The sequence below is a fragment of the Rhynchophorus ferrugineus genome, unplaced genomic scaffold (genome assembly GCF_030347505.1).
Source record: "Rhynchophorus ferrugineus isolate W39M unplaced genomic scaffold, kcgeb_rfMv2 rfM1, whole genome shotgun sequence".
Taxonomy (NCBI): Eukaryota; Metazoa; Arthropoda; class Insecta; order Coleoptera; family Curculionidae; genus Rhynchophorus; species Rhynchophorus ferrugineus.
In genome coordinates this window covers 14,615,241-14,642,803 of record NW_027472580.1, presented here as the reverse complement: position 1 = coordinate 14,642,803, position 27,563 = coordinate 14,615,241, and the positions used below count along the sequence as shown (strand labels likewise).

The following is a 27,563-nucleotide window of genomic DNA, read 5'->3' as shown; positions in this document are numbered from 1 at the left end:
GCGGGATTTTTGCCCCACCTGTTCCATCTACCAATATTGATAAAATATTACTTATGTATTTAAATGAGTATATGAAGACCCAGCTGTCATTTCACTGGGGGTGTAGTTCACCTTAGGCTTCTATTGTGGTTCAATTGGCTAGTTGATGATTATTTAATAAAGAAAATTAGCAGCAGACAATATGAAATATACGTGCAAGGTATAATTTATTAGTAATTTTTTACAGCTTAGTGGCATTAATTTGTAGATAGCCATCGTACAAAGGATTATTTATGTTAAATAATACCAAAATAGAACTTGTTTTGACGATGATAGCAAAGGTATTAATGGAAAGTGATCATATTTGTAAACGTATGCTTTAGGATACTTTAAATATTTGAAGGATGGTGGAATGGTAGAAGATGTGTGAATGAAATGTCATTAATTTTTAAGATATTATAAGACAAAATATAATTAATTTCACTCCTTTTGTAAAGTAATTTGATAACAGAGAATATGATGCTTTATGACGTGTTATTTATGTCGATCTAAATACTTTTCGCGCAGAAAAATAACGCAGAATTATTAAAAGAATATATTATATAACAAATTTTATTGCAATAAATAAAACAACATAAGCAAGGAAAAACTGATCTACGTAAGAAATAGTTAAAATATTTAATTTACCTAGATTATCTATTTCTTGACAAAAATCAGCTAAACAAGATATTTACAAGTCGATTAACAACATAAAACAACAAAACTACCAATAATTTAGTACTTTTTGTGTTTTTATAAAAAACCTTCAAAAAGCGTTAACAGCTTTTAACAACCAAAACTTAAACAGCATTCTCTCATATATTATGCGGATTAAATATTATTGTGGTTTATATACGAATGGTTAACTACCGATTATATATTGATGATTTATAAATATTATTGAATATTATAAAAATGTAATAGTTCCTTATTAATTATAATATTTCTTTCCTAACTTATTCTTATTGGGAAAATAATATTGCATATGTGAATTTTTCTTTTGTTTTTAATAGTTCTTGTTTTTTTCATTCAAATATAATAGTTTTGTTGGTTCATAATGAATTGATTGTATCTCAATTATGCGCTAATTAACCGCATTTGATTCGCATCTGTATACAACTGTATAAATAATAAATGATGAAATGGGATTATTTTCTTATTGACCATCGTTTGTTGCACTGAAGTGTTACTAAATCATAAGATTTACCGTATACTAATATTTTTTAAATGTTTGCTGGTAATTTACTCTACTGAATATTAAAGAATTATATTATCAACCATCATATTCTAAGTCTCGTAAACAGCAACCCTTACCGCAAGTCCACTTCTCACTGAAGTGACAGCTGAAGTGTCGAAAAGTGGAGCATGCACAAAGAGTAATTCGCTGACAAACCATTAATAGTTCGCATATGCTAATTTTGTGCATTTCCAAGAACACTTATCTGTTAGGAGGATCTTCCAAGTGGCCAGAGGACTACAATTTTTAACATATTGTGGAATATTAAAGAGAATATTTGAATAACTTATGAAACTGTCCAAAATGAACTGAAATGATACTTTAATAGGGAAGTTTTCATCTGATATATTTTTATATATATAATATTACCGAAACTGCACATTAACTGCAGTTTACACAAACTGCACGTAAATTAGGAGTCACAGTAAAATAGTAGAATTATCATAAAATATTATGATATAATACTGTATGAAAAACAACATAAAAAAATTGTTTTCTTTTCGAATATACATATATATACAGATATACATATATATACATATATATACATATATACATATATATACATATATACATATATATACATATATACATATATACATATATATATATATATATATATATATATATATATATATATATATATATAAATAGTTGTAATGGCTCTATGTCTTATATCCTATAGTTAGTGCTTAAAAAACAAACTGAATGGCTTTTGCGACGAACGATATGTGATTTTCCGTCAATAATAACATTATACACAAATATCTGATTATATTAGATAAAAAATATGTGAAAACCTTGTACGTGCTTTTTAAATTTGAGCGTTTCTTTTGAATACCCCCCCCCCCCCCTTTCCCCTTCAGATACTGATTTTGTTCCCACGGATACACCTCGAACGTGCACTCTTTCGAATAAAAATAGAATTTTGACAATCGGTCCAGAATTAACGGAGAAATTGGCGAACATACATTTAAAAAAATATATAACTGAACATAGATCCTTCTCCTTTTTCGAATTCTGTTAAAAATAAAATTAATTTTTTTCTAGTACAATATATAGACTATATTTAAATTTTAATATAAATTAAATGGTTTAAAATTATGTGTTAATCTTGAAACTATAGTCCATTGACAACAATCTCATTCACTTAAATATTAATAAAAAAGATACAATCTTTTATGGATTAACCTTTATTAAAATAACGTAAAAAAAGTGTTACTTTCACTGTTCAAGTCAGCCAGCTAAGTATTTAACATTTACCCATGCTAAAAATACTGCAACTAGTTACGTAACCGAAAAAAGTTCTTAATAAAAATTAAAAATTCGTTTTGTTTAATAAAACAGCAAATAACATTCAACCGTAAATATATCATCATTGTCTAACTTAATCATTTCCCAGATGATTTATAGAAATTATAGAAAGCTATTTAAAGCAACGTTATTATCGTCATAAGTAGAAGTAGTTAAATAAGGAAAGTTCCTTTTCACAAAAAATAATTAATTTTATATAATATTTAATACTAATTATGTTATACCTCATAATTTTATTTTAAATGTGCTATAATTTCATTCTATTAGGCGTTTGCAGCTATTCTGATATTTTGTTTTACTTTGAAAATATATTTGATACAAATTGGTTCAAAAAATAACTATATAATTAATTAAAATTCTTTCTATTATTTTATACAAATATTCCCATAATTCTGGTAACATGATGCTGTACCGAAAGGACAATATTCGTTTAGCAGCGATCCGACTTCTCCAGCATTTGAAAGCCTTCTGACAATCCAACCAGCCTGAATTGGTTCGAATAAGTAGTAACCAGAAGACACTAGGTATGGTGAGTAAGCGGGGTGGGGTAGAACTTCCCATTTGAGGAGCAACAGCTTTATTTCATCCTTGTGATCTTGTGATATACAAGAGGATGACTGCCTCTGTTACTGACCATTGCTGTTCTTTTTGCAACAATATTTTATTTGTTTTCTTTAATTGGCCTTGATAGATATTTGCAATAACATCTTCAAATACGGTTTCAGCCGTTTATGATAAACTGCATCATTCTAATACCATTATATCCATAGTAATATTTTATGGAGATGAAAATGTCTCCTCAGTATCGATATAGATATAATATTGATTCCTAAAACTTTCAGCAATAGTTATCGTTGGCCATAAAGAAAAACAAAAATGACTATATGAACACAAAATCAAATTAAAAGTCAATTTTGGAATAAAAATAAACGTTAATAAACAAAAGAAATGTAAATTGCTAAGTAGTTGTGTGGTCTAGTTTTAGAATAGCGTTTACAAATATGTGTTAATTTATATAACGCTAAAACATTATTTAATGAGAAATATAGTAACAAGTCAATTGAAAAGTCTCCGGCCTGACACATAGATGTCCATACTAGAATTCGATCCGTATGTATTTCAGTTAGCCCTAACTCTCAAAAGATGTGTGTATAAATCTGACAGTTGTCAGATCATTAGTTTGTGAATTATAGTATTTTGAATGAAGCAACTTGTGCTATTGTGAAAAAATGGATAAAAAGAAATTTCGCGTGTTGATAAAATATTGCTTTTTGAAGGGAAATAATACAGTTGAAGCAAAAACTTGGCTTGATGCCCAGTTATGCTTGATGCCATGAGTTTCCACACACTTAACTATCAAGGATTGGTGTGCTAAGTTTAGACGTGCTGAAATGAGTACCGAAGACGGTGAACGCCCATAAGAGGTTGTTACCGACAAAATCATTAAAAAAATCTACAAAATTATTTTGAATGACCGTAAATTGAAATTAAATGAAATAGCAGACACTCCAAAGATATCAACTGAACGTATACATCATATCATTCACGAATATTTGGGTGAGCCCTGTGCAGAGTGGGTGTTGCGCGAGCTGACTTTTGACTAAAAACAACGACGAGTTGATGATTTGGAGCCATGTCTGTTATTGTGTGTTTGTGATATGTGACAATGGATAAAACTTGGCTCCATCATTTCACTCCAAAGTTCAACTATTAGTTTTACTATGGTAGGCTTGGGACTATTCGCTTGACCTGTTTTATACTATATTTCAGAAAATGTGGTTCATTGTTTTCGCACATATTTGGCTTTCCATTTGGTTTTTTTTTGCCTTAGGCACCAAATTTAACACTTTTCAGCTTTTAAAACCATTCCTACCGTCGTAATACATTCACTAATACTAATAATATCTATTTGAAATTAAATAAATGTTCAAATAAGCGATTATTTGTCATTTCTTTTTCTTTTTTTTTTCTTTTTTTTTTTCTAAAGAATCCACTTTACATTCATGAAGCCGGTTGTTCAGTCAAATGAAATTTCAAGACCTAACCAAAATTGATTTATGTTATTTTTAAAACATTAAAAATTCCTATACCATCTTCCATAAGCCTAAGAATCCAACTAACATTAATTTTGAAGTTACACTAAGCAAAGAACAAATGTGATATTATTTCGCCTATTTGGAAATTAGTTAAGTCAACATTATCATGTATTATCTAAAACAATAATTATATGTTAAGCGAAATAAAATCTGTCAAAAAATGTACAGTTATCTTGAAATATTAGCAACTCTTTAAGAGGTCTTTCAAATATGTGCATGAAATGAATGAAGCAATTCATTATAAGTTTAACAATCAGCGTACAGTTGAGGAACAGTTTCAAGAGACGCAGATTACACACCCATTGCTGAGCGAGAAGACATGCCTTTGTGGCGAAATCAACTTTATAGAAGGACAGGGTATAAGATGCATCGGACACCTCCAAAAAAGCTTGGATCAAGATCGTCGTCTGGGGATAATTACTGAAGTATATTCAACTCTAGGTCCTGCGACACCAACACCATTTGTTGAGAAATAGATATGGTACTCTCATACAGCACCGGATATGGCGTGATAATAATGATGGTGAAGCTTATCTCTTTAACATATATCCAATCTTATGATACGACTGTTTAAATCTGAAAATTTTGTATTACTTAATCGGTAGCATCATATTTTCTTTGAAAGAAAGGTCTGTTGATTAATACAATAAATATAAGCGTATATTACCATATTGGGATATTATAAAAGTCTAACTAAAAATGTCCCCAACTCATTTCAAAGAAAATTTAAAAATTATTTTTACGTTATTCCGTTGTTAACCAGAATTAAATGAAGGAAGTTTTTTATAATAAAAATCAACAGCTTTTATTAGTTTTCCTTGGGAAATATTTGCGCTCGGTGTCCGGAGAGTTCAAATGTACATTGTTTGTGGGAAAATTGCTTTTGACATAAAGGCATGACGTACAGTCGGGGATATAAGAGTGGTCCTAAGTAAACCATACGAATGACCAAACTTTTATTGGATCGTACTTTTATCTCTGGTATTTTGGTATACTATAAAAACGAACAAATGTTCAGTTAAACACTTTAAAGTTTTTCCATGAAGTTGACGCTCGCTTTATTTTATTATGGATAGTGTAGCATTTCCTTAGTATTATATTGATTTATGTAATATATTATTTTAATAATTTATAAATATATTACGTGATTGTATGTTTTAAATAGACATTGAGAAAGAATTGAGTAACAAATTTTAGTAACAAAATTTTAGTGACAATATTTCATTTTCTTTTCAACTTTTTGGCAACATAACAATACCGTGTTCAAAAAACGATACTTGCATGACCATATTCCAATCGATCGATTTTCGATCTTAACAGGTAGTTATCAAAAGTGTTTATGTTCACTGAGTACGCTGGGTGCATCCTTTAAAACACTTGTAACGTGTCTCTAAACATTGTCATGCAAGTAGATGAATTTGAGGATGATCGATGAACCTCTGCAGTAAAAAGATAATTCTATTTTAGCAGCTGGTGATATAGAACACACATATTTTGTCAATTTTAGTGTCAATGACTCCCTTTGACTAACCCATGACTTTTGGCGGTTGCAATTTGTATTTTGGCACCACATAGTTCGTGTGGTACCCGTTTTCTATCATTATGATTTATTCCCATCGCATGTGAATTTTTTATTTTTTGCTGACTTTAGTCCAGTAAGTCTTGTAGTTAATTGATAAAAACCACCACTTTATATAAAGTGTCAAAATTATGTAAATTAACCGTTAGGTTAAACTATTTAACAACTGTTTTTATTGATAAAATGATCAAAATATATACGAGAACATCATATATATATACGATATATATTCAAAATATATATATATATATATATATATATATATATATATATATATATATATATATATATATATGGTATGCTAAGTTTAGACGTGTTGAAATGAGCACCGAGGACGGTGAACGCATTGGACGCCCAAAAGAGGTTGTTACCGACGAAAACATTAAAAAAAATATAAAATGATTTTGAATAACCGTAAATTGAAATTGAATAAAATAGTAGACACTCTAAATATATCAACTGAATGTGTACATCATATCAATCACGAATATTTGGTTATGAGAAAGCTCTGTACAAAGTGGGTGCCGCACGAGCTCACTTTTTACGAAAATCAACAACGAATTGATGATTCGGAGCACTGTTTGAAGATGATCAAGCGTAATAAACCATCGATATATGACAATGGATGAAACAAGGCTACATCATTTCACTCCGAAGTCCAATAGACAGTCATCCGAGTGTACTCGCTACAAAGCGTGGGAAAACTGAAAAGCGTCGGCTGGCAAGGTTACGGCGTCTGTATTTTGGGATGCTCATGGAATAATTTTCATTAACTACTTTGAAAAAGGAAGTACAGCGACTATTACATAGCATTGTTGGACTATTTGAAGGACCAAATCTCCGAAAAACGGCCACAAAGACAATGCACCGTGTAACAAGTCAGTGAAAACAATGGCAAACATCCATGAATTGGGCTTCAAATTGATTCCTCATCCACCGTATTCTCCAGATCTGGCCCCCAGCGACTATTTCCTGTTCTCCGATCTCAAAAGAATGCTCGCTGGGAAGAAAGTTTCGTCGAATGAAGAGTTAGAATGTATAACCCTTGAAGGGAATTATGTTGAACAAAAAAAATTTTTGCCAAGAAAATTTATTTTACTGTGGAAGGTCGGGAACTTTTCAATTGACCTGTTATAATTTCGCGAACATGCAATTATTGTTAATTATAGTCCAAACGCGTCAAATTGCAAATACACACTGGTCAATGAATATTTCATAGCTGGTAAAGTAAATTACCTTACTATTAGATTTTGCGATTTCTGTTATCATTTTTAAAACACTTCCAAAAAACCATGACATACGAAAATAGAAAGTGTAACATTTTTAACTAATACATACCATTAATTTCCTTTTGTTCGTTTCTGACAATATAGAAATGGAAAGTACTGAGTCCGATAAAGTGAAATGCGAGAGTAGATAGAAGGGAAAAAAGCAAAAGAAAATAGCATCGTTGCCATAAATCAATTAACATAAATATTATTTATGTAATTTCCTCTTCCGTTCTGACGATGTACACCGCACTAAATTGGAAATTATATAATTCTATATTATATAATTCTATAATAAATCGTTCGAAAGGGGACAGCGCTTAGAGAAATATTGATGTAGAATTAAAATGCCAGTTAATCTCCAAACGGCATATTATTTTCCTAACGCGAAATTATAAATCAATATTTACTTTATTGGTTATTTGAAATGGTCACGTTTTTTATGTGGGGTTTCCTTATATTAAGAGCATCTAATTTAATCATTTTTCCTCTTAAAAAGTAAATAGCTAAAGAAAAATTTATACAATATATTAATCAAAATATCTGATATGATTTTGTACGACTTTTTCCATCTTTTGGACAACATGGTGATACCGTATCAACAGAATCTGATATTGATTTAGCAGCTAAACAATTATAATTCTAATCCGCGTGCTAGTTAAACTATGCTGCAATAAGAATATCTGGTGTGTATGACGAACTTCCTGTTCGAGTGGTAATAGTTGGACCCTACACAACGTGTGGTCGAGCGTCATCATGCAAGAGGATGACTGCCTCTGTCAACATTACTAAACAACACACATTTTTTCAACAATACTTTAATATATTTATTCACTTGGTGTCGGTGGATAGTTTTGTCAGCACGTAATCCACTACATCTTGCGTATCCCACTATGTACAAAGCAACATTTTATAACTATGCTCTGCTTGGTATGTTGATGTCCATTGCAGATGGCTGACATGGGCTAATTCATGACCGTAGAGTATTATATAAAGGATCATGTTAAACAGGCGAAGTTGTAGGAATATTTTGTGTGGATCCGCCAATGCAGGCATGAGGTCCTTTTTGAGTGTTATTGGTTCGTTTGAATTATCTCCTCAATTGTTCATTTCATTTCTATTATGCTACTGTGAGTTTTTATGACTTAATTATAATCACTGTTATTTAGTTATGATGGGTCTTAACTCTCAGAAATGTTCTCTATCCGGTGTAGATGCAGAAATAAAAAAGAACGAAACGTCGTTTTCCTTGAAATAAATTTCTAGATATGTTTCAAAATTGCATTAAGTTAAATCACCCAAGGTAGCTATATTAAGTATATCTGCGAAATTTGTATTACTTGATTTGTATAGAGAATGTATATAGAGCATTTGCGTTCATATATATTGTCTTTTACAAACACACATTAACTCGAAACAACAGAAATCATGTATATAAACCCAAAATGTGACCAAATGGAAATATAACAGAATTACTTTGAAGGAAAATATGCAAAATAGTATAAAATCAATAGTGTCAAATTTTATTTCCTTCCAAAAAGAGCTTTTGCCATTAATTAAAAACTTAATTATTTTGAAGGGGCTCATTTAATTATACAAATCTTTTTCGGTTAATATACCAAATCAATATTTTGGCTTCACACTACTTGAGCGAGATTTTCTTCGCATTTAAGGCATGTTTGAGTCAAAAATATTAATTCTTCAACAAATATACTTAAAAAAAGTTGTATTGTTCTTTTTGTTTGCATTCAATTATTTATTAATACGAAATAAAATAATACAATTCGTATATCAACAAATTGAGATTCATGAATATTTTATTATGTTGTTAATTAATATTTAAACTGCCTCGATTTTACAGTAACAAGAGTATAAATGTAATTTTGATGTATATCATACATTTCAATTTTTTGTTGCAAGTCTTGAAAATATTATTTGTTGGTACGTTTATTTCATTTTATGTACATTAATTGACATAGTATTAATTCTCCGAATCACAATCCGATCCAAATTTCACAATAAATTTTATATAATAATTACTTGCATTAATAAATTTTGTGTTTAATAAGTAAATAAAATATTAATAAGCACAGGCTTGGTCTATTTTCAGTATAAGGGAACAAAAAGATTGAACTGAATTGAATGAAGCACTTCTAGCACTTAAACATGGAAAAGGGTAAACTGTTATTTTTTTAATTTATTTATATTTATGTTTTATACATTTCATTAGCAATTATACCATTTTATTGTCCAGTAAAATATGACGTCAGATATTAGTCACGTGATCATTAAAGTGAACCACATAATACCGAAAAATATCCTGAATCAATAAAATTCCTTCATAGCAAAACTATTCCTTTTCAGATGCCTGTAAGAGTAATTTAATTGGAATGGCATCTTATTTCATAGCCCGTATATATTTAGTGAAAATACTTGAGCTAATCCTTATAAATAACAATAGTTGTAAGTATAACAATGGCACTAAATCCAGCACTAATATAAAAAATACAGAATAAATCAAAAGGCACAAACTTATTTTAGATATTTTGCTATTCCAAATTATGTTTAATAATTCCTCTGTAACTAAATACTGTCTTAATATTTCTCATGTATAAGAGAAATGATGCGTCCATATGGCTATGTATGCCCTAAAATTATCAAATTATTTAATACGTTAATGTTCGATGGTGCCTAAATAAGAATATGTCGAGAACTGTATAATTATCCGAATTAGTTTGACAATATGTGAAAAAATAAAACAGTATTATGTAGCAAAAAAAATACAATACCTGAACTTCTATGTGAAAGTTTCTTTTTTGTGTCATCTTACTTGTAATGCTGTTGCCATTTCCATAAAATATTTCCAAGTTTACAAAGTTAGACTACACTTTAGAAACTTTTGGGAAAATATTTTTTATAGCAAATGTTATGCCAAAAACGTAACCATTTCCTTTTATTTGCATATAATTTCTCCAGTTTTATAGAAACATATCTTTGTTATTATTTAAAGAAAAACTCAAATTTTCGCTTTATATTTAAATTAATTTTTTTAAACTGGGCAAATAACGGACTCTGATGTAGATCTTCTCACTTTTTCCACTACTGACATTATTGCCTTCGTATAGTAGGTTTGGACTTATTTCCAAATATACCCAGAATGATGAATACAATTAAATATTGGTATAATATAGTATATTATATCACATATCTATTATTTTTTTCCTTATATGTAAAGGACTTCAGTGTGTTAATCATATAGTCATTATAACACATAGACCCAAAAGCCTCGATCCTAGCACATAGATGACGCTAATTTTATTGAATTCTTCGCTTATTGAGTTAGTAGTGACCTTCAGAAGAAAGCCGTTAAAATATCATGGTATTCTACTCATAAGTTTGTGAGTTATTGTGTTAAGAGTGACACTAGTTTTGCTATTTTCAAATCAATGAATTAAAAACAATTTCGTGTTTTAATTTTACACTGCTTCTTGATGGGAGAAATACTGTTCAAGCGAATCAATGGCCTAAAAACAGTTATAAGGGCTCCGCTCTATCAAAATCATCAATTAGACGATTTCTTGGTGACTTCAAACTTGGTCGTAGAGACACCGATGATGCAGAACACAGTGGACGTCTAAATGGGGATGGTAACAACAGAAAACATAAAAAAATCCACAAAATTAATTTGAATGATCGAAAGGTAAAGTTGCGTGAGTTAGCTAACATCTCAAGAATGTCAATAGAACATGTAGGTTTTATAGTACATAAGCATTTAACTATGAGAAAGCTCTGTTCAAAGTAGGTGCCACCTTTGCTCACTGTTGACCAAAAACAAGTTGACCAAAAAAGTTAATGATTCTGAACACTGCTTGGCCATGATTAAAGATAACAAACCAGAATTTTACACTTCATTCCGCAGTCGAAACGATCGTCTGAGTAGACAGTAACAGGTGACCCTTTTCAAAACACAACAATCGGCTGAAATACAATTATCAGTGGATATCATTAACATTACTGTGGCGTTTGAAGGACAACATTTAAAACAAACACACATGTCACATGACAATCAAAACAATGGCAAAACAAATCCACAATATTAGACAGACTTGGCTCCCAGCGGCTACTGGCTGTTTGAAGGCCTCAAAAAAGTGCTCACCGGTAAGACATTTCGCTCGAATGAAGAGGCTATCGATTAAAATCGAGGCAAAAGATTAATTATTTTACAAAAATGTTATTGAAATGTTTGACCGGCGTTGGAATAATTGTGTGGTCCTTGATTGGAGATTTCGTTTATGAATAAATGCTATTTTGATTTAAAAAAAACACGTTTTCTTTACTACGTCCGGGACTTTTCAGCCCATGTGTCCGTTCAGTTGAAATGATGGTTTGATTCGGTGTGGTGCTAGGCAGTTTCAGTCGCGCAAATAGTTCGTATTCCTAAGTTGGTTTAAAACGAGTTGTATTTTAATTAAAATTGAAATATCTTTGAAATATGATCTTGTAATATATATTTTTCGGAGAACTTTTAAATTGGTGCGGTTATAAAGGGCAAAGTTTTCTTTTAGCAGATTAAACGAGCGATATTACTGATTGTTTTCGGGTTATCTGAAAAGGATTGTGAAAACTCTGTACCGTAGTTACAGGGTAGAAGTTTAATGTTCCAGTTAATATGATTTTAAGAAATTCCAAATTCATAAAATTGAGTTTGCTTGACGGCGATGAAATTTAAATGTTAAATATAATGGAAATTGTTATCCAGTTGAATCTTGAAGTAGAATATCAATAAAAATGACTCAAGAATATAGTAGAACAGAGTATATACCTTTTACTTATTAGAATTAAATTTTCATTGAATTTTTTTAATTGCAATTTTATACTATTATATATATAGTCGGAATTATAGTCGGTTACTATAGTCGGAAGTAATCATAACAAAAAGGACTTACATTGTATCTCAGAACAATAAATACTTTCAAAAATAAAAGCAAATATCCGAAAATTAATCAATATGTTCGAAATTCAGAAGGGAACCATTTACTATGACATGCGGCTGCTGTAAGTTAATAAGATAACACGAAAAATGGACACACCTTAATAATTTCACACACCTCAAAATTTCCACCCCATAATTTTCAGTTGAAAAGTTTGGAGACATATTTTTAGTTGACAGAAATAGATACTATATAAATCTTTAAATAGAGAAGGTATTGGAGTTTATTACTTTTATGGTCGTGCTTGTAGCAATAAACGGAAAATTTAGAAAATAAAATAGCAGGAACGAAACATATTTCTCTTGGACAACGAAATGATATCTATACTTTGACCCAGAATAGATATTCTATGCGACAAATTCCATAAAAGGTAGGAGTTTTATATATAGGTGTGTTTATAGCTTTTCAAGGACATAAGCGAAGGCAGGAGAGCAAGACCGGAAGAGATCTGGATGTTGCTGATCTACAATAATGCATGAAAATAAGTTTATTGCAAATTGATCGAAATTGATGTTTACCTATACTTCAAATTACTTTTCAAATACAACTGTAAAAGTATTTAACCATGTTTATACTATATTAATCTCGACTTTATCTCGACTTTATGATTTAAAACTGAATAAAGAAGGCTTTCTAAAAATACATCGCGAAATTACCACTCTTTCTCGAGTAAATCTAATTGACTGAATATTTGTTTTTCAACAAGTCAATGACCTTGAACATTTGTCAAAATCTCGTCACAGATGAAAAAACCCAAAGTTAATCAAAAGAATGAGTAAATTTTGTGAACTAATATCAATCATATATTTTCACAATTCCAGAATTCAACGAAAAATTTACTCAATTTTTTTAATTTGTACTGGATATATTTAACTAACTTTAAGGGTTGAGTATAATAAATAATAATCTCTTTTAGTGTTTGTTTTTAATTACCTTTTAGTTTCAGTAGTAACAGGAGCAGTATTTGTAGGCAATTTACATAGTAATTTATATATATATATATATATATATATATACATATATGTCATTTGAGATAATAGAAAATGGTGAAAAGGGAAAAAATAGGGACCGGCATGAATGCGATACCATATAATTATTTTTAGTAGATATAATGATGTTTCATGAATTAATTGAGGATTCTGTGTTCCCTAAAACCGACTGTTCTGTTCAGACAGCCTGAGGATTGCATTACTGTACTCAACTCATTGGTCAGGATCTCTCGGTAGCAATTTTTGGACTAATTGAATTGTGTACAGGAACAATTTCAAATCAGTTTTTAAAATTCGCCTAAAACTGCGTACAGAAATGTGTATCAGAAATGGGGAACCACGTCTCTGAATTGAAGTTTCTCTAGACTCTGCAACACTATCAAGTACCAGAGCCATATTTTCAGCGATACAAGACGTCCGTTGTCTTCCAGAACGAGGCCTGTCTGCTGTGGTACCGTACTGTCGGAAATTTGCGTGTAAAAGATATATTGTGGTTTTGTGAGGCATTGGACGATTATGATACTTTTGACGCAATTGCCCTTGAGTGGCAATAATAGAACGAATATTTTCAATAAATAATGTCACAATTTTTGCTCGTTCTTGTGGAGTATATTTATTCATAATAAATTTGGACGTCTATAACAACACAATGGTTAAAGCGAAACTGAGCTAAGCCACCAACCACTTTTGGGACTTTTACCCCACCTGTTATATGATATATTATACAAAAATTAATATAGGATATCTTTGAAACAAATGTCTTATTGAATGTGAATTATGTTGAAACATGAAATAACCGTAGAAATTGCAACAATTATCCCTAGAGGGAAAATAAAATGGTGAAGGTAATAGTAGACAAGCAAAGGCATAACAACATTTTAAGATCCGCTCGTAATATAATATAATATTGTTGTTTTAAAACCTTATAGCAGTTATATAAAAGTTATGGAATAATTATGAGTAATTTGTGTTAGGTAGAAATATGAATTCATTCGATGTTTAGATGAAAAACGAAATTGTTAACTGGTTAATCCTCAAAAATCTGACATGACATAAAACCCTCTTACGACAAAATTGGTTAAAAGAAACGATCAAATACAATTACTGCGTCAGTGGGCAATAAGCACCGTGCCATATCGAATGGAGAAATTATTGAAAACCGTACAAGAGCTCTCGCGTGATTGAGGTTAGTCTTGACCTATATGTCGTAGAGCTATAAAATAGAATATAAGTATTGGCTGATGTAATTTATTCGTCACGTGTTTTATAATTTATATAAAATTATCTTGAGATAATGTATTATTAAACACATTGTTTATGGCTACCACCATAATTTTTTTCATCTATATTTAGGGGTAATCAGTAAACTTACTCACTTTTAGAATAGGTATAGAGATAAAAGGTGATCTCCTAAATCGGCTGTCTTAAATAGTGTGAGATTGTAAATTCAATATCTCGCATAGTGCAATCGTTTTTATTTGGAAAATGAAAACGCGATGGGAACCGTTAACATATCACATAATTAAGAAAGACATAATATTAAATAGAAAAATTAGTTGTAACTTTTGGTTATGATTGCTATCGAATATTTTTCGGTTATCAATTCACTTATAGGATTTTTAATATACCAAAATAACTCACTTAAAATTCTAGTTGGAAAAGTAGAAATAATTCTTTAAAAACAATGAGTAATGATAATTGCTGTATGATGGTTGCTATATACCTAGAGCTTGAAAATAACTTTAGTTAGACTCAGCACTGATTGAAACCAGTTTCAGTAGGCTATTATCATCAAATTTCAATAGCTGACTCTTGTTCACCCACACTCATGGAGATGTTACTTTTTCAATTACTTTTCTAGCCTATCTAAGGATAATGTAAAGTTAGAAACATGCAAAAGGGATATTTGGAGGCCTTTAGATCTGTTTCAAATTACTGTTAGGCTCATGCTGGCTTTCGGGCAGTAACAGCAGGTAAATTCCAATCCTCCACTATTATAGAAAGAGGCTTATTGTGCATATTCATTTTCATTATCTACAATTGTTGTTTCAATTATATTATCAGAAGCTTTGCCATATGGCAGATGACCTATTGGTTTCAGGTATAGTTATAGTTGTTTGGTAATATTTTGATTTCTTTTCACAGAATAATATTGCTAGGCAATTAGAAAGATTCATTATTCGTCACTAGTTCTAGATCATATTGACAATTAAATATATTTTTTTAATAACAACTTTGTGGTTGTATTTTCTCAATATTTTAAATTCCTTTAATTATCGATCCATTAAACCTGCGTTTTGCATTACGCAGCTCAATTTACTCAATGTATGCTTAATTTAAGCAATTTACAAGATACATATATCGAATAATCGATATAAAGAAATGCTAGTCGAATACAGAAACATTTGGAGAATCAATCAATTGAGCTAGAACTCATTTGACGGTACCTAATTATACTTCATAAGTCTTGAAAAGTGTGAATCAGATTGTCGTACTGAAAGATATTGTCGTGTCTCTCAAAGTATTAACCCCCTTTTTCCTTCATGTACACTTTAAGTCATTCTAATTTCCTGTTTACTAATAATCTCTTTCCGTTCTCAGGCTATCCGGCCATCTATTTTTCTAACTACCCGACTAGTGAGCGAGTGAGATGGGTTGGTCTGTTTTACCACCAGTGTCGCTTTTTATAGCCATTCAACAAGTCGCCTCTTTTTTCCGTTAAAGTAAATTAATAGTTTTTGTTTCGTAAACACTTTCACATATTATAAACTATATATGAAAAAACCTCTTCTTTTTTTGTCACTTAAACAGTAAGTTGTAAACAAATCAACACCTGTTAAAACTAGTTCGCTCCTATTGGTAAGGTGGTCAATATCTTTACTTGTTTGTTTACGTTAGGTTGTAATATTATAAACGACATTTATCGAATAATTTATAGTACAATACATCTTGTTCAATTAATGATATATTGAATATAATTACTGAAACAGAAGCTCAATAACATAAGTTTTGTGTAAAATAGATTGTTAAAAATAACATTGAAGTGCTATATTTTTAAAACGTTCTAAAATAATTTGGCCAGCTATATATTAAGAATAGTTCGTATTAAAGTTAGTATATGTACGATGAAAAATGGCGATGAAATGTCTTCTTTAAAATGTATTTATGGAAGTTCGAACAAAAGTTATTGTTCAACATTAGAGTATCAAGTAGAGATGCTTCAAAATCCCAGCTTTTCGGCGTTCTATTAAAATTCAAAAAGACCCTTTCCGTTAAGATTGCCCTCACTGAACTCAATTTTCCGGTATAAAAAAGCTAAATTTTCGCAGGAAAAAATAAAACGGCGAAGGGTTACGTATCGATTACCTTTTCAAGGTCCATCTTGAACAGTTGTTGTTCCGAACCGTCGCCGATTTCCAGGTCCTTCAGGGGATAAGTCACGTGTCCTATTTCAGCATACCGTTTGGATCGTCCCGCGTCGATGACGGTCAGCTTCAGAATGTGATCCACCATGTCCTTTTGGGAGACCTGGCGATCAAAAATGTTATTTAGGGTTATAATGAATTAATATAGCAAATTTATTTTTGAGGTTATTTGTAATTTTGAGGCTGTTAAATATATTTTATTTGTTAATCTCTTAGAACTTCAACAAACTGCTCATAGGCAAAAAGTATTTTTTGTAATTTCCGTTGTACAATATAATTATACTGACATGTAGAGGATCGCTTCAGTAAGTGATCTGTTGTACAAACTTATAATCTATATCTTATTCTAGATACTATTCTAACTTATTCTAAAGTATATCCTAACTTATTCTAAAGACTATTCTGACTTATTTAAGACATTATTAAGTCTCACTCTATGTGTCTATTAATCAGTTCATATGGTAGTTTACGTTTGAGTCTACGGATTTTAATGTCATCTCGCAAATTTAACTCTTGGCAAGTGAATTGGGATGCACTAACAGTCTATCAGAGTACTGGGCATTGACACTTTGTATCGCACTGGTTGTGGGTTCTAAGAGGATATCGCGCTGAATCAGTTTGTTGGAGACGCAATATGGGGCACGGATGATGACCCGCAATACATTATTCTGGATCGTCTGAAAGATAGCTATGCATGATTTGCAAGTAGTACCATAGGTATAAAAGGGCCTAAGCATTGACTTATACAGCAAAACCTTGTTATTTAAGGACAATTTATATTTACGCATTATCAGCCAGTAGATTTAGTTTAGTTTAAGCCCAAACTGTTTGCGTTTTGTCACTATATGTTTTTTTCCATGTTTAGCGTCGGTCAAAATGCATTCCCAGATATTTAACGTTATCTGCTTGAGGAAGTTCATGATTATTCAGTTTTACTGACGACATATTTTACGACATGTGATCAACCACAATTCGGCTTTGTTTGGATGAACTTAGAGGACTCTTGTAGCTGACATTGGATCCTTTGATGATAATATCGCTGTATTGTCAAAACATGTTGGAACAGTAGTATTTTTTGAGGCCAGTAGGTCAGCTGCTTTCAATAGACATAATATTGGACCAGAGACACTGCTCTGCGGAACACCTGAATTACCTGTTTCACAATAAAATGCCTGTCTGTGAGGTACGATTTTAGTTGTTAAAGTGTGTGTGGGACAAAAGCTTAAAGTATCTTAATGTATAGATTTTCAAATACTTTTGAGATCACAGGTAACAGGCTTATAGGACGGTAGGTGTCTGTAAAATATTATTACGTTATTATTTTAGTACTTATGTATTTTAGCCCTTAATATCTGTTTATATTTCTGATATTATTTGTATTTTACAGCTATTTAACAGGATATTTCAGAAGGATGTACAACGATTGATATATTCTTAAAAGCCTTTATAAAATAGAGTATTATTCTATCAAATGTGACATCAAAAGCGTTTCAAAATAATATTTTCTTCATGTACTTAAGTATTATAGGTATATTTTCTACCAAAAATGTAACTAAGGATTTACTAATATCCCGCAATAGAAGGTCTAAGAAAAAATATTTTTAAGTCGATATGTAATAATGAATGAAACCTGGAATCCGCTGATATATAATTGAGTCAAATGTATTGCTACTTGAAAATTAAACCTGGGAATGGGAAACTTAGGAATAAAACAGAACGGTAAATGGTACTAAAAGAAAGCCTGGAAAAATGAAGGGAGCATTGGAATTATATACGTTGGAACGTAGAAGGATAATACCAATACGGATATATTCGTATGGGCTCGAAAGTAAGCAAATGAGAAACAGGATTAGGTACATAGATGGAGAAGAAAAGAGATGCAATGTAATTGATCATGGATAGGGTATAATGACAAAAATTATGACGAATTGAAGAATGATATGCTTACTTTGATACAACTGAGCCTATATCTAGACGTAATAGAAACAAACAAACAAGGAAATTTCGAGATCTAATCTAATTTAAGGGTTATTTTATTGACATGGATAATAAGAAAAATAAAATGATCATGAAAAACAAATATAAACGGGTGAAGTTGAAAGAGAGAACTTATGTTAATGATGACATATCTAAAGAATTAAGATAAATATCGGGAAATTAAGAAATAAAACGAAGAAAGGAAGACCGATGGTCGAGACCTTAAAGATAGGAAATTGGAAATTGATAATTGATGGATAGATGTTGAATATGGAATATGAAAATCAATTTTAGATTTGATCGACAAAAGGTAAGGTCTTGGTATTGGCGGAAAATAAAACTAATATAAATTCAATACGGTAAAAGTGAAAGAACAAAAAATTGAAAAATGTGGAACTTAAGGATGAGATATCGATATAGAAATTAGAAAGTGATAACTGAAATGAAAAGTAGGGATCAGACGCTTATAAAATGAGCAATGGACATATTTTTTTTATAAAAGAAACAGACCATCAACAGGAATAAGCTGCATGACGAATAAAACCTGGGACAAAAATTGAACCATTATTCAGATGTTAAGGATGTTAAGACCACGTGGTAATACAAAAGATCTTAATTAAAAATTCGGGTTTGTTATTTTTGAAACCACTAATTAAATGGGATCATTTACTTGCAGACACCCTGAAAAGTGTACATGTTGACAAAGGTCATCATAGAGGAAAATAGTAGGATCTGTAGGAAGCATAAAGAGAATTTTCAAATTATCACATAGGAAAACCCAAAACTGCTTAAATGTGTAGCAATTGAAACTTTAACACAAAAAAAAACAATAAAATAAAATATGTACATATTAATTTTTGTAATAACTAAATAAAAATAAACACAAGCATTATTTAACTTAAATATGTTACTACACATATTTTATATTCTAATATATACACACCATTTGGCTTAATACCTATCTAAGCCTATACATCTATTTACAATATTATTTTAACTACTACTAGCTCATCATTTTAAGTCTATGTCGATCAGACGCTTATAAAATGAGTAATGGGCATATTTTTGCTTATAAAAGAAACAGACCATCAACAGGAATAAGCTGCATAACGAATAAAAACCTGGGACAAAAACTGAACCATTATTCAGATGTTAAGGGTGTTAAGACCACGTGGTAAAATAATAGATCTTAATTAGAAATTCGGGTTTGTTATTTTTGAAACCACTAATTAAATGGGATCATTTACTTGCACACACTCTGAAAAGTGTATATGTTGACAAGGGTCATCATAGAGGAAAATAGTAGGATCTGTAGGAAGCATAAAGAGAATTTTCAAATTATCACATAGGAAAACCCAAAACTACTTAAATACGTAGCAACTGAAACTTTAACACAAAAAAAAACATTATAAAATAACAACTCTAATATGTAACATAACTCAAATATGTTACTACACATATTTTATATTCTAATATATACACATCATTTGGCTTAATACCTATCTAACCCTATACATCTATTTACAATATTATTTTAACTACTACCAGCTCATCATCTTAAGTCTATTCTGAGCAACAAATTGGATTTATTTTAAGAACCCAATGCAACAAAAACAGTAATATTAGTTATATTTACTTTTTTACTACTTTATTATTATAATATTTGGGCTCGGCAACGACTTCAAAGTAATCAGTAGTAGTTAAAATAATATCGTAAATAGATAAACAGATTTACGTAGGTATTAAGGCAAATGTGTATATAGTTGAATATAAAATATGTGTAGTAACATATTTAAGTTAAACAATGCTTGTGTAATAATTTTTGTTTAATTTTATTTAGTGTTTACAACAATTGTTTTGTACATATTTTACACCTATTTTGGGTTAAAAATGTAGTGAGTTCCTTATTTATTTATACAATGGGTACGCTAAGTAAAAGTACAGTCCATATAGGGATAAATAAACAATGATTGAAAACAAAGGGCGCTTCAGGCCCCGAGGTCCGCCACTCCGGGCTAGATAGGGTGATTTGCAAATGTTCTAACTAAACTAGAATAACAAACATTTATCGTCCGGGAACCGAACTCGCGACCTCCATTTGGGAACTAAATGCTTTACCAATTATATCATAGAAGCAACTGTCCATAATATTTCTAAGGGGTTATATATGCCAGAGTTAGTGCTCTTGTTGAGAATGGAATCCGCAATCTCTGTGTGTGAGCTTAACGTTGTAACAGTTACACCATAGAAAAAATTGCCTGCGATATTTCTACGACCTCTCATATAATATGGTTAGTGCTTAATAAGCAAACTGAATGGCTCTTGTACAGAACGACTTCCGATTTTTCGTGATATCAGTTCAGCAGTAACATTATACACAAATCTGATTATTTTAGATAAAAAATACCTGAAAACTTTGTATGTGCCTTTGAAATTTTGAGCGCTTCCCTCGATTTCCTCCCTTACCCCATCAGATCCTGAATTGCTTACAATGGGACAACCTTCGAAAAAAAAATTTTGAAAATCGGCCCATAATCAACGGAGAAATCGACGAGCATACATTAAAAAATATATACAGCCGAACATAGAACCTCCTCCTTTTTTGAAGTCGGTTAAAAATAATTGCTATGCTTCTTTTATATAAAATTTTAAAAATAAATTATGGGGAAAATAAATTGGATCGGAATTAAAACAATGTTCGTATAATAACGGCAGTCCTTTAAGGGTCTCACACGACCCCGTTTACAAAGAAAACTTCAATATTTACCTGGAACACGAGCGTCTCGTCGAAATATGGATTACAGGTTTTTTTCTTTTGTTTGGACTGTAAATATCGTCTTTCATCTGGTATCAAATGTAATCTGAAACAGATATATTAAAGTGAAAGGAAAAATATCGCAGAATGTTCACGGGAATGAGACGGTTACTAATAGATGGGGTGACGTATTTTTTTAGGTAGTATACGTTTCGATTAACAAATTAAGTGGTTAAAATGAAATAGTATGGTATGCAAGATAAGATAGAAAATAATGTAAAATCTTAAATGAAATAATCAACTCACTGCGGTAGTAAATATAATCTTGCACATTTGACGTTGTCAGTGATGTGTGTTATTTCAAGCTCTACTATTTTACTTGAATATATCGATCAGGGTTACCTTTTTATGGTGGTTTCATTTGTTTCGTTGGTAAATTGGATATCTAGAATGTTCTTATACAATAGGTTCATACTGCTTTGTTTGCAAATTGAAATTTGTTTCTTGCAAGTGGTTAGCATTTATTGAAGAATTTGAAGTCAAAATGAAAGAAACATAAAACTGAAAATCGAAGTCTTTCATTGTAAGACCGATACTTTTTCCGGAAATATATAATAAGACCGAAAATAGTTTATATAATTAAAAAAAAATCCTTCTATTGTTAATGTGGTCTTTTGTAGCACAACTTTTTTTATTTATAAAAAGAAAATATTCACTTGGGTTACCACATTTTTGAAAAAAGTTTTGCCAATATTTATTAAATATTTTGTTACTGTATTCGTTGTAATTGCATTCAATAATCATCTGCTTAATATTTAAATGATTTTATTGATTTTATTTAGTTGACTTTTCAGGGTTATTTCAAAAAATTAGAAGAAATATTAGACATAATATTAGAAGTATTTTATCACGTAATACTATTAGTTTATCATTTGTATGGATATTTTTCATCTATCATATTTTACATAATTTTAATTTAATAAACAAGAATAATACGTCAATGGAATGGGATTTGCTATGAATATACAAATATACAAGCATCTCTTAGATAAAATCTTGTAGTTGTTCACATATCTTTTTTTTTCAGCTTTACGGTCTTATAGTGCCACTTGAGTAAATAAACCTTTACTTCTATGAACTTTAATTGCTATGAAAAAGCACAACATTTCTAAAAGGTCTTGGAGGGGTGAGCGGTCGTTGAACTTAGGAATGTTGTTTTAGGGGCAATATACTCTTTTGCAGGAAATTGTATTTTTATACAACCAAACAGTAAAACTTTTAGTAAATTAATGCATATATAATATATCTGCCGGTTCTGTTAATTAATACTTTATAATATTTTATTAGTATTTATTTGAAAACATTTTACTGCAGCTAAACAAACATCACACTATCGATACGATATCGGCATGTCACTAAATATATGGGACGGAGTAAAAATTGATGTAAAATATTGTAGTAAACTTCTCAATTCACCAATGATCAGAATAAATGCCTTCGCCTAATAAAAATGTATATGAATTTTTGTCATCTTAAACTCTTTTTATTTTTGTCTAATTTTAAGGATGCTACTTAACATAGCTGCACTGGTATAGCAAGCTGATCGACTGCTGCTTAAAGCTTTTTGGGAGTTAATATTTATAGAAAATTATGAAGAACAGGACAAAGGTATACTGACTTTCTGGTTAGCTTAATACTCAAATAATAATAGGTTGGTCAGAATCAGGACATACCTTACAAAAGGGTCACAGTTATTGACGGTACCCAAAGTACGTGATGGTAAATTTTTTGCCTTTAACAGTGACACCAGTAACTTTTCAGTTGATGGTTCATATCTCAGCGAGAACCATATCCTGCCGATATGTCCTTCAGGCCACGACATTTCATCTAAATCCAGCGTACTCTTGTATAAAGCAGGTTCAATTACTCCAAGTCCATAACAACCTGAAATAAAGAGTATATATTACATTTAACAGATATAAAGCATTCAACGTGATAAGACAAATTAAGGAAGTTACAGTTTTACACAGTTTTATTCCAATTCTATATAAACCGACTCTTGATTTTAATCACTATATAAACTGACTCTTGAATAATTTTAATAAACAACGTGTAAGTCATTGAAACTTTTTAAATAAGTTAATATTTGTATGTATAATATTTGTAGTAGTATGATGTATTTTATGGATTGATTATGATATTGATGATGGCTGAAATTAACTGTTATTTTGTCATGACAGATTGCATCTTCAGGATAAGATAATTTATATCACAATTATCCTAATAAAATGATTATATTTCAGTAAATCCACGTTAAAGGTGGGAGATCAATCCATAGGGATTTTGATCATATAACCCATTGAACAGTTATAGAACTGAGGTGATAGTATGCCAGATAGGGTTGGAGTAATAGCCTTTATTTTGACGTTCAAAGATGTCAAATTATGACTTAATTACTGGCAAAATTTTAAAAGAACTATCAGAAAAGGCTATAAAACTATTAACATATATATTTAATGCTATGCTACGAATTAATTACTTCCCTAGTATCTGGAAAGTAGCTAAAATATTAATGATACTTAAACCAGGAAAAATACCAGAAGATGTGACCTCCTACCGACCTATAAGTTTATTACCAATAATCTCGAAAGTTTTCGAGAAGTTATACATAAAAAAACTAAACTATATAATAGAAAAAAGAAAAATTATTCCAGAACATCAGTTTGGCTTTCGCAATAAGCATGGGACTATAGAACAAGTGCATAGACTTGTAAACCAAATAAACGCTGACCTAAATGCCAAAAGATATTGTTCGGCTGCTTTCCTAGACATATCTCAGGCTTTTGACAAAGTATGGCATACGGGCTTGCAGGTTAAACTAAAGAAACTTCTCCCTCATCCGGACTATCAGCTACTAAAATCCTATCTCACTGACAGACATTTTATTGTAAATCAAGGCGATGAACATACCGAATTAAATCCCATATATTCAGGAGTTCCGCAAGGTAGTGTACTGGGTCCAGTACTGTATCTTCTGTATACGGCTGATCTGCCCACCACAAAAATAACTACTGTGGCAACATATGCAGACGATACAGCAATCTTAGCATCCCATGAAGATCCAGTCACAGCATCAATAAACCTACAAACCCACCTGGAGCAAATACAATTATGGTTGAAGACATGGCGCATTAAAGCCAATGAATCAAAATCCACGCATATAACGTTTACCCTGCGTAGAAGAACATGTCCACCAGTAAATATCAATCATCGCCAACTCCCCCAAGCAGACCATGTTAAATATCTTGGTATGCATTTAGATCGACGCCTAACCTGGAAGAAGCACATACTCTCTAAACGGAAACAACTAGGACTAAAATTATATCAAATGTATTGGCTCATTGGGCGCAAATCCAAGTTATCATTAGATAACAAGGTATTGCTGTATGAGTCTATACTCAAGCCCATTTGGACATATGGAATTCAACTATGGGGTACCGCTAGCAAATCCAATATATCCATCATTCAACGGTTCCAAAATAAGGTGTTGCGTGCCATTGTTGATGCTCCGTACTATATTTCAAATAAAGTGATACAACGCGATATTCCTCTAGAACCTATAACGAGTGTAATCCAACGTGTTTGTGTGAAGTACTTCGAAAGAGTGTCAGTGCATCCCAATGTACTCGCTAATCAGCTAAATATGCGACGTGATAGTGAAATGCGTAGACTAAAACGTTTAACACCATCTGATCTGATTACTGCACATATGTAGAGTTTAGAATAAGCATTAGAATAAGACTAATTAATTAAGATAATATTTTATACAGAAGATTGCTTAATGAAGTGATTTTCTACATGCCATGTATATATAATATAAACAGAAGAAATACTTATTGCCAATAGGGCAGATTGTGGACTCACGAAGAGTAATAATAAAAAAAAAAAAAGATGTCAAAACTCTCTCGATGTTTTCACCCCACCAAAATGAATGCTCTAGTCAGTATTCCCGTATACAGTTAAAGCTATAAGTAAAGTAAGCTATAAGTAGACCGTGTATTAATATCTTATATATCGTTGATATTCTCCTAACCACGTTCAGAAAGTGTAAGCATTTATTCTGAGATATATTTAATTGGGTAGCTAATGAGAGTTTAATATAGTTTTTAGAATCTTAGTCTGTGATTTTTTTAGCCAGACATCTATATTAAGCGTTTACTGTAGAATTAATATCGAATAATAGAGTTATTTGTCTAGGTTTGTATATTAAATCAACAATTATTATACCCAAAAATGTTGCTTTACAAATCTCATCCCACTTTGTTATGAAATATAAATAAGACGAATCTTATATCGACTTTACCTTGGTAACTATTTAGAGATTATTATTATAATTCGAAAATTCATATCATGTTGTGGTAATATTATCAGTGTTTTTTATCCAGTGCTCACAGTATTTAGCAATAGAATGTCTAGTTTTAAATCAAAACATGTGTTCGAAGGCATTAGCTATTATAGCATCAGCCACATTCTTCCTCTTCATCGTATTTTATCCTTAAAACCAAATTAATTAACTAAATTACTAGACTAAATATATTTCATTATCAATATCGTAAACGTAAACGTACATTTCCTTATATACTTATAATTGGGTACTTCCTTATAATTGGGTAACATCGACATAAAAAACTGATTCCGTAAAAGATTTTTCATTATTAATCCAATAAATAACTTCAAACAGCTATCCATTTATAAGGATTGCTAAGTACACAATGTCATTACGCCTCTGCAATGGTCCAAAATCGATTCCCTATCCAATTCCAGGATAAACTGCCTTACATTTAAAACTACTTACTGAATGGACTACATTTTTCTCAATTTAAACTGGATCTCTTGTTTCCAATGAAATTTTAGTCAGTTCTTGTTATATTGATGGAAAACTATTCTTCCACAAATTACCTCTAATATTTGAATTTTTCACTTGAATTAGATTTTCTATTGTATAAAATTACTTTAGATATCTATTATAAAATTAAATTCGTCAAATTATATGACCACTTAATATTTAATAGAATGTTTTGAATGAGACCAGTGGAAACTTTCCTTGTTTTGTTTTAAAAGCAATTAGTTATGTAAATTCTCGGTAGGGGCTTCTGAACTGTGAGAAAGGCTAAGACTAATATTTGTTCGAAGTTTCTTGAAATCTGATTACTCTAATCAGTTATGAAACATCTCGCATTGTTTGCAGGGACAGTGGACCATAAATGGACTTCAAACTACATAAAATATTGGATTTAGTGAAAAAAACGTAACGATATTTGAATTGCTTTGTTGGTATAATTAGTATCATAATAAAAATATGTTGATATAAAAAATATTAACGCATAAAATTATGTTGTTATGCCTTAAGATATAACTCTCGGGAAATATTGTTGTTTACACATGCGTGTCTCTTTCAAGGCGTTTGTTTCTAACAATATCACCCCTTCGTTCTTGGCAAATTTTCTTTAAACAATTAAAACTCTTTTTATACTTTTATGCTATTTTTGTATACTAAATTAATATTAAGCTTGGCACCGTCATTATAACGTACGTCATCAATATGTAGCTGTCGAAAGTTGTAAATTCGTTTTACAGTCAGACGATAGTTTCCTTCTCATTTTATTGTTTTTAAAAAGAGATAGAATACTGTTTGACAAGTTTGAACATGTGTCCGATTAAGCTAGCAGAGGTCATCCGATTGTCAAACGTCCCTTCAAAAATTCTTCTAAATATTGTAATTGCGGGTTATGAACCGGTAAATATTGTTTTAACGCTTTGCTTTAATCGATTTCAAATTGCCGAGGTTTTTATTGAAAATATTTTTTAGCGTGCTGCAGCTGTACTGAATATTAGTACGGGCAAGGTCACTAAA

The 27,563-nt window shown here is 30.8% G+C and overlaps 1 protein-coding gene across 2 annotated transcripts in view; it reads right to left on the bottom strand.

Annotated features, from left to right (window-relative positions):
- The window catches only part of LOC143195091 (synaptotagmin-15), a 345,027-nt gene that overhangs the window by 93,776 nt on the left and 223,688 nt on the right, over window positions 1-27,563 (bottom strand). For both annotated transcript variants that reach the window (XM_076401953.1, XM_076401961.1), the window contains exons 5-7: window positions 23,383-23,593; window positions 21,662-21,755; window positions 16,859-17,020 (exon numbers count right to left, since the gene is read on the bottom strand). In XM_076401953.1, coding sequence (XP_076258068.1) covers window positions 16,859-17,020; window positions 21,662-21,755; window positions 23,383-23,593 — 467 coding nt within the window. The remainder of the gene's footprint in view (window positions 1-16,858; window positions 17,021-21,661; window positions 21,756-23,382; window positions 23,594-27,563) is intronic.